General features: G+C 40.0%; 1 protein-coding gene across 1 annotated transcript in view; it reads left to right on the forward strand.

Moving 5' to 3' along the window:
- Nucleotides 1–372: 372 nt before the first annotated feature.
- LYAR (Ly1 antibody reactive) overlaps nucleotides 373–8,463 on the forward strand; it is an 8,197-nt gene continuing 106 nt past the window's right edge. Inside the window, 8 exon segments of the mRNA XM_010160493.1 lie at nucleotides 373–513; nucleotides 1,685–1,799; nucleotides 3,086–3,193; nucleotides 4,488–4,571; nucleotides 6,359–6,692; nucleotides 6,968–7,072; nucleotides 7,978–8,063; nucleotides 8,419–8,463. Of these exon segments, the coding sequence (XP_010158795.1) occupies nucleotides 392–513; nucleotides 1,685–1,799; nucleotides 3,086–3,193; nucleotides 4,488–4,571; nucleotides 6,359–6,692; nucleotides 6,968–7,072; nucleotides 7,978–8,063; nucleotides 8,419–8,463 (999 nt within the window). The 5' untranslated portion in view covers nucleotides 373–391.

Genomic DNA, 8,463 nt, shown 5'->3' on the forward strand with positions numbered 1-8,463 from the left:
GGCGCGCCGGGAGGCGGAGGGGAGCTGTAAACCGCCGCCTGCGAAGGGTGTCGACATGGGGTGGGGGAAGAGGGTTTCCCTTGTGCTCAAGGTTTCGGGCCACATGAATTTTTCCTACTGAAGTTCTGCACATGCAGAATCAAACTGCTCACATGTTGCGTTGGCTGGGCGCACGGTTAGGCGCGGCTCTTTTCGGCCGCCTGCGCGCGTCTTACCGGCGGGGAAACTTACGGGTTTTTAAGGCTGAAAAAACGGTGTTTCTAGGGCTGTGCCTGCGCTTCTTTCAAGCGGGACATCTAAGATCTCCTCCTTAACGTTTCTAGGGCCCTGCTTGTTTGGGGAGGATAAAGACAACCCATTTCATAGGGTTGTCTACTGACCACTCGCCAGAATGGTCGTTTTCACGTGCAACGCGTGCGGGGAATCCGTGAAGAAAGCACAAGTTGAAAAGCACGTGAACATCTGCAGAAACTGTCAGTGCCTTTCTTGCATGGATTGTGGCAAGGATTTCTGGTAGGTAAAGGATGGGAAATCGCCTTGCTCACTCTCTAGTGGTTGTCACAAATACAAGGTTTTCCTACGGTTTATTAGAATTAAGGTTGGCAATTTATGGGTTTAAATTGAAACCAGGGTGGTTTTGATTAGATATCAGGAAGAAATTCTTCCCGGAGAGGGTGGTGAAGCACTGGAACAGGTTGCCCAGAGAAGCTGTGGATGCCCCATCCCTGGAAGTGTTCAAGGCCAGGCTGGATGAGGCTTTGAGCAACCTGGTCTAGTGGAAGGTGTCCCTGCCCATGGCAGGGGGTTGGAACTGGATGATCTTTAAAGTCCCTTCCAACCCAAACCATTCTATGATTTTATGATTCTATGAATAATTCATATTTGTATTGAAAAATTGACAAGCTTAATAAGCTTGAATAATTTCAAGCTTAATCATTCAAATTTGAACCATGAGGACTGAAAGTAAACCATACAGTAAACAGATTCAATTTCTTGTTTTACAGTTATAAGGGACAGTGCTTTCAGCTTCTGGTCATCAACAGCTGTTACTTAGTCTGCTATTGTAGAGAGGCTGAGACAGGCAATACCATAAAAAATTCGAATTTGGTTGTCACTTCTCAGAACTCAGAGGAAAGCTACTGTCTGCTTTCAAAATACAAATACAAAAATTTGTATAAGAAAATAAGATTGTCCTCAAATAATGATTACATTTCTCAATATTTCTCTGACAAAAGATTAAGATCTATGTTATTCATCCCCTTTTGGGGGGCATTTACACATTGGTCAGAACTACACTACCGCATTAGTATATCTGTATTTAGGAATTAGGTTTTTGCAAGCATTTTTCACCTGCTTTTCTAATTTTGAAATGTGTCGATGTGAGTAGTAAACAGCACTAATAGCTGTGCATATGTTACATCTACAGCTGTGCCTAAGTTATAGAGTCATTAATAAAAGCAGCAGTATACTGCTGTCACTGAAGGCTGTAGCATGGCAGCGATGTCAGCACTCTTATAAGCATGTACTTGAAACATGTTAAAACTCACGTGTGCGTTGACAGTATTGAGGTTTAAATGTTAGATGCTATCATCTATTACTTCAGTTTCTTGATTTCCTAAGTCTTGCATAGTTTGAAGGACTGAAACACTTCAGTGAACTGCAGTTAAAAATCTCCTATGTTCAGGGGTGAAGATTATAAGGAACACGTGAAGTGTGTAAGCGAGGACCAGAAATACGGTGGAAAGGATTTTGAAGCCAAAACTAACAAAGGAGATGCTAAGCAACAGGAGTGGATTCAGGTAAGGTTTGTACTACATAGAGATATGATAAATAACTATTGTTCATAATTTTTGAAGACACAAGCTATGCTGGACAAACCAGAGATCTCTTTTTCCCAATATCCACAGCTTTCTTTTGGCAATTCCTTGCTAGGTCTATTGCTTATCCTGGTAAGAAACACACCTTTGGCTGGTTTCGAATTTGTCTCCTACTAGTTTGGTTTGATGTTCCCTGGGTGTTGCATACCAATTGGCATCGATCATTGTCCACCCTCTTCGTGCCGCATACGCTTTTGTGGACCTCTGTGGAGCATCCCTTCCCATGTCATCATCTATATTCCAGGCTGAAAAGTCCTATCCTGCTCAGGTCTTTATATGTAAATTATATCTTTGGTTTTCTGAAGTCTTCCCAGTTCTACTCCATCCTTGTGAAATGAGGTTACAAGAGCTACATACACTGTTCAGAATATGGATGAACCACAGATTTACTGTCATAATGATATTTCGTGTCCTTTATGCCTTTCTTACTGATACTTGTCAGTTGATCTATCTTTTTTTCTTGACTGCTGCTGATCATTGTTCTGGTATTTTCATGGAGTTGGCTATTTTAACCCCAAGACCATCTGTCTGAGCTCCAGTGATCACCTTAAAGCTTGCCATTTCAGATGTTACTGCAGCCTTCCAGTCCCTGACGGGGCCTACAAGGAAGCTGGGGGGGACTTTTTACAGGAGTCTGTAGCGGCAGGATGAGGGGTAATGGGTTTAAATTGAAAGTGGGGAGGTTTAGATTAGATATCGGGAAGAAGTTCTTCCTGGAGAGGGTGGTGAGGCACTGGAACAGGTTGCCCAGAGAAGCTGTGGATGCCCCATCCCTGGAAGTGTCCAAGGCCAGGCTGGATGAGGCTTTGAGCAACCTGGTCTCGTGGAAGGTGTCCCTGCCCATGGCAGGGGAGTTGGAACTAGATGATCATTAAGGTCCCTTCCAACCCAAACCATTCGATGATTCTATGCTGCAAGAGTCCCCTATGTGACACAATTACTTTACTTTTAAAAGTTTTTGTTACAGGTTGCAACTTTTATAGCAGAAAACATGGGTGAGCAGTCCTGCTTGACTCTGCTTACTGTATACATACAGATACCAAAAGTTAGTGGCTTTCCTGTGTGTATTGAACAGCTCCCTTGAGCAGGATGTACAGTCCATGGGTGCAGGGTGATTTCTGGCTAATGTCTTTCTGACTTGCAGACCTTGCATGAATGATTTGATCATTATGCTCCTTTGTTGATTTAATGCTGTTTACTTCATTCAGAAAATTCATGAAGTAATGAAGAAGCCAAACATAAGCCCTAAAGTGCGGAACATTCTGGAGCAAATGCGTGTCTTTGATAATATTCCAAGAAAAAAAGTAAAGTTTCAGGTATGTTTTAAGAGATAATTTTAGTAATCCATGCAGTGAGCTTAAAAATAGACTTCTTAGTAGGTGCCACTCTCTTTTCGCAGAGGTGGGACAAATGGCTTATTTGGGCATTCAAGCTTAATCTCCATGTGTAGGGTTGTTCTTTTTTTTAATACCTTTTTTTTTCTATTTGCAGTTTCTATTGAATGTTCAAATTCTTAGTCATACTTTTAAAGGATTCTTATTTCTGTGGCTTTGTTTTTCCCTGGTAAAGGCAAGTTACCATTTGGAGAGTTTTCCTGTTGCTCAGTGTTCTGACAGAATCTCCCAGACTGGATGTTTCTCTAAACTTTGTATCACAGCCAAAGTAAATTCCAAGTGTTTTATGTGGTGTCAGTAAAGAATTACTGACAAGCTGGCCTTTTTTTCTCGTTGTTTTTTCCCTGTTCTGTGCCTCAGATTTTGAGGCTGAGAGAAGATCATGATTACCTCCAAAGCACTCAAACAGAACCTAATGCCGCTGCAGTGAAATCGCTGCTATTGAGCTGAAGGTCAGAACACTTTCCTACAGAATTAATCTTCTAATCAGGGAAAGTGATATTGTCAGGAAGCCTCTTTATTTTTGGTAAGATATGTTGCAGTGGAAGATCAAAAGTTTTTGCAGTTCATTGTTCCAGTTTACTAATGCAGCTTTCCTGGGATTTTCATTGCAATGCAAAAATCTTTACATTAGGTTTTACTTAGAATTCCGCATTCTTGATAGCTGATCTGTTGCTGATAGTGTGAGCATATAGTAAGTAGAAATTTACTGCTTTGTTTTCATTTTCAGCAGACTCCTGCAATACTCCAGTATTTCCTGCATTGAAATACTTGCTTAAATTTTACTTTTCTGTAATAAACTAAGGTAGCCATTAAGGAGTGTGACCATCTGCCCGGTACCCAAATAAATAAGATCAGATCCTTAATGTTTTCACTCATGGGAACAGTCAGAAGGTTTGGTAGGACATTAACATAACCAGCTGTATTCAGACCTTAAGCATAATCTTTTCTAGGTATTTCCCTCGTCTGGATTGCTGCTGGTGAGGCAGATGAGAGGCTGAGTATGGCCTTGTAACAGTACATAGGCAGTGCATGAAACAATTCAGCACACAGGTTTACGAGATTCTTGGAGAGTAAACATCTAACCAGATGTTAATCAGAAAAAAGTGATTAGATTCTTAAATGAAAAATAAAACCAAGCACCAAATACACAGTAATAATAATAAAAAAAAAATCAGAGATGCACCTTTTCAGTTATTGTTTCTTTCCTGCACAGAACTGGATGAAGAACAGTTTGAGAATTACTGACAGCACTTTGCAAGACCAGGTGTGGGATATTTTCTCTGAAGCGACCAGAAATGTAAGTTAAGTTAGAGGTACAACAGGAATGCAGTCAAAAATGCTGAAGGAAAACCTTTCAGACTCCAGTTGTAGATGTTAGCAGAAACACTGTCTGTCATTGTTCCAGTGGATTAGGTTATAACGTAATATTCCTACACAAAATTGCTAGTTTTGCTGAAGTAGCTGTGCATACTGGGCAGGTTGTGATTAAGGACCTGGACATAGTGACACGCTGTAGGCATCAGAAGGCTATCTCAAATCCATTCTATGCTATTAGTACACAGGGAGAGGGAAAAACACTACCTTTGGTTTCAATCTTTTACCACACACTAAGAAGGAAGAAACCCCCCCTCCATTTTCAGAACTTTATTGCCCTCAAATTAATGCATATTGGAGTGGGAATTAACAGCACCTGGTTTCCCTGTTTTATTAGCAGAGATGGTTGAGATTTTCCAGTTTGTAGTGCAAATTTCTCCCACTGACCTTTTTTCTCAGCCCCTAATTCTTTGTTGTGTCAGTACCAGCTCAGCATGTTTTGGTAGGGTGTTGTTTTGGTTGTTCACATCTGTTACTGGTAAGCTGTTAGAGAAGCTTCACTTCTCTGTTGATGTAGAGATTGTTCTCCCCCCAGCTTCTTTCGAGGAGGAATGCAGATACAACTTCGACATTAATCCCTTGTTGATCGTGCTTTGTGTTCCTGATTTGATGATTCCTGTTAAATCTGTTTGTAGTTTTCCTGAAGAATAAAAATATAAGAGCCAGGAAAGGAAGAAGTAAATTTCTTTTAAGGATATGCACATAGCATAAACTCTGGGCACTGAATATCAAGTACACTGTCTGCTGGAACATTAATTCTGAGTCAGTACCACTTCACTAAAGCCATAAACAGTTCCCTTTTTACTTAAACTGATTTAAAAAAATAATACTGAATGTTAACAATTACTTTATTTAAACACAAGTAAACAATTTAAATTTCCCATAGAATATAGCATTGCAGTTAAATTCTTGCTCAGGTTGTTTCAACACACCTTTGAACATTAAAAGAAAACCACACATGTTAAAGGGAGAAAAGTCCAACTAAAACCACTAGTACTGCTTTTGTTGACGAACTGCAGCAATAGTTTGTTGTCCCAGGCATATCCCAAGACAGGGAACTGGATGGCAAAGCAAAGGATATTACTTAAAGGCTGTAGATTTGGGAAAAGGCTCTGTATCTTGCTGTAATATGCTCTATTTTTGTCTGTGTAAATTAAAGAGTTTTCTTTTCCTTAATTACATTTAACAAATATTAGCAAAGATTTAGATTGGATATCAGGAAGAAATTCTTCACAGAGAGGGTGGTGAGGCACTGGAACAGGTTGCCCAGAGAAGCTGTGGATGCCCCATACCTGGAAGTGTTCAAGGCCAGGCTGGATGAGGCTTTGAGCAACCTGGTCTAGTGGAAGGTGTCCCTGCCCATGGCAGGGGGGTTGGAACTAGATGGTCTTTAAGGTCCCTTCCAACCCAAACCATTCACAGAATGGTTTTCTGTGAAAAAAAAAAAAACCAAACACATAGACAATTATTTCAGATAGAAATTATCTGTATTCTAAGTAACATTTTTTCCGTGACGTTAAGGTAATTAGCATTTAGGCTAATTAAAAGAAGAATCGGCCAGTCGGTGCTATTTCTCAGATAACTGGTGTCAACACCTGTAAACAATTTCCTGAACTGAGGATATTAGTGTTTGTGAATGATCTAGTAGAGAAAAGTTGCGATATGAAAGAAGGCATATAAAAGCTGTAATAATCTGTCTTTCAACAACAGATTTCAAGTGAAAAACAAGAGAAACCACAACAGAAGAAAGAGGAGCAGTCTGCAGAAACTGGGGAAAAAGAAATGGCAGAAGAAAATGGAGTTACAGATGATAAAATTGAGAGGAAAAAGAGTAAGAGAGAACGGAAAGAAGAGAGACAAAAGAACAAAAAGAAGGAGAAAAAAGACTTGAAAATAGAAAACCAGTCAGAAGTAAAAAAAAGTAAGAAGTCCAAAAAAGGAAAGAAGAGCTTGGAGAATGAATTTGAAACAAATGGAAATGGCCATCAGAGTGAAATAGAACAGGAACCAAATGCAAAGAAACGCAAACATAAACATGCAGAAGGTATCCATCCTCCACCTTATATTCTTTTTTGACCAAGATGCTTTTTCTCAAGTGAGCTTTCTCCTATTAAAGCTCAATAATCTACTTTAGAATTTTCAAGTCACGTTATATATATAAATTAAATTATTTTTTAACACTGTGGTTGCACAGTCCTTTTATAAGATATGAACCTCTTAGCAATTATAAACTCGCGTTACAAGAACAGAAACTTTAATTCACGTCAGAACTTCTAGCTTTATAATTTTTGGTGTATGTTTATCCAATTCCATCTGTAGAGGAACCTTGTATCACAACAAAGAGGATGAAAACTGAAAGCATTTCAGAAGAGGCGGAGACAGAAGACACCAATGGCAATGAAGAAAATATGGGAACAGATAAAGGTATTCTTAAAGGGGAGGGGAGGCTGTTAGTTAAAAAAACTATGCTGCAAAAGGCCTAGTGTAGAATATAAATATGGTGCTTTTGCAGCAGGTCATGAAAGCAGTTGTGCCTTGGTATAGATATGTATCTCTGTTCTGGAGTAAGTAGCCTGTGCTACACTTAACACCTGATGCTGAATTGTTTCTCTCATCTGCTGCTCCTGCTGTGCTGGCAACCTTTGGCTACACTTGCTTTCATTGGACAGCCAGGAATTCAGCATGTTTGTTGCACCACAGCAGGTCTCTTTCTTGCGGCCATGCACATTAGTCGACACTGAGGGGCAAAAGGGTAACAGCTCTCTTACATCTCTTTGTATCTCTCATAATCCCCAGTTTTGCACAGTGAATCATAAATTGGACTTCAGCTGTGTTTGATGTTAGTTTATCCTTAGATAAACCTATTTGTCCCACACACTTAATGTTGGGGAATGTCTGTACATGAACATACAGAGTGCTTATTGAGAAAGTCCCTATCAGTGACCTCTGAAGTTGGATGCTGTGTGCATTTCACACCTGTGCTGCACGGGTGAGGAGACAGCATCTTCCCAACTGTTCTTATGGTATACAAGAGTTGCTGCTTAAAGCGCAGTAAACTCAGAACTTTGGAAGTTAAGTAACAGCAATCCTGACCCTAGCTATGCAAGTAGTCTGTTGGTTCTTCATGGCTATCCTACTGTAATCTTCAGAAACAGCCAACTTGATGCTTAAAACACCCCGCTGTCGTAGGGTCAGTAAGGTAATGATGAACTCTTGCGGTAGCTGAGCTGGTTCCAAAATCAGGAGATTGAAGGGTGGTTCCTACTAGAGAAGATGACCTGGAAATACATTGTTTTACTAATGATGTTGTATGCCTAATTACTTTCTAGGTAAATTCAACTGGAAGGGAACCATCAAAGCTGTTCTGAAACAGGCTCCAGACAATGAAATTTCAATTAAGAAACTAAGAAAAAAGGTACTGTACAACATAGGAGGTTTTAATGGGTTTAATCTTCTTTGGTCTTGTGAGTTCCTTTCTGCAGTGCTTAAGTTCATAAAATCCTGTCCCATGTGAACAAAAGTTTGCCATTACTTAAATGACTGCCAATTGGCAGAATGTCAACTGAAGGACGTTTTCTGTGTTGCTTATCAGACAGCAGAAGGAATTCAGCGCTGATTTTGCAAAGGAATAATAGCGTGATAGTTTCCATGCAAAGGAATAATAGCATGATAGTTTCCATGCTACTTTTAATACAGTAACACAAATGTATTACTGCTTAAAGTGGAAATCCTCTTCACTAACTCAGAACTGTTCCTCTGTCTTTGTGCAGGTTATAGCTCAGTATTACGCAGTAGCTGGCGAACGTCACAAATCG

Source organism: Eurypyga helias, unplaced genomic scaffold (assembly GCF_000690775.1).
Source record: "Eurypyga helias isolate BGI_N326 unplaced genomic scaffold, ASM69077v1 scaffold41571, whole genome shotgun sequence".
Lineage (NCBI taxonomy): Eukaryota > Metazoa > Chordata > Aves > Eurypygiformes > Eurypygidae > Eurypyga > Eurypyga helias.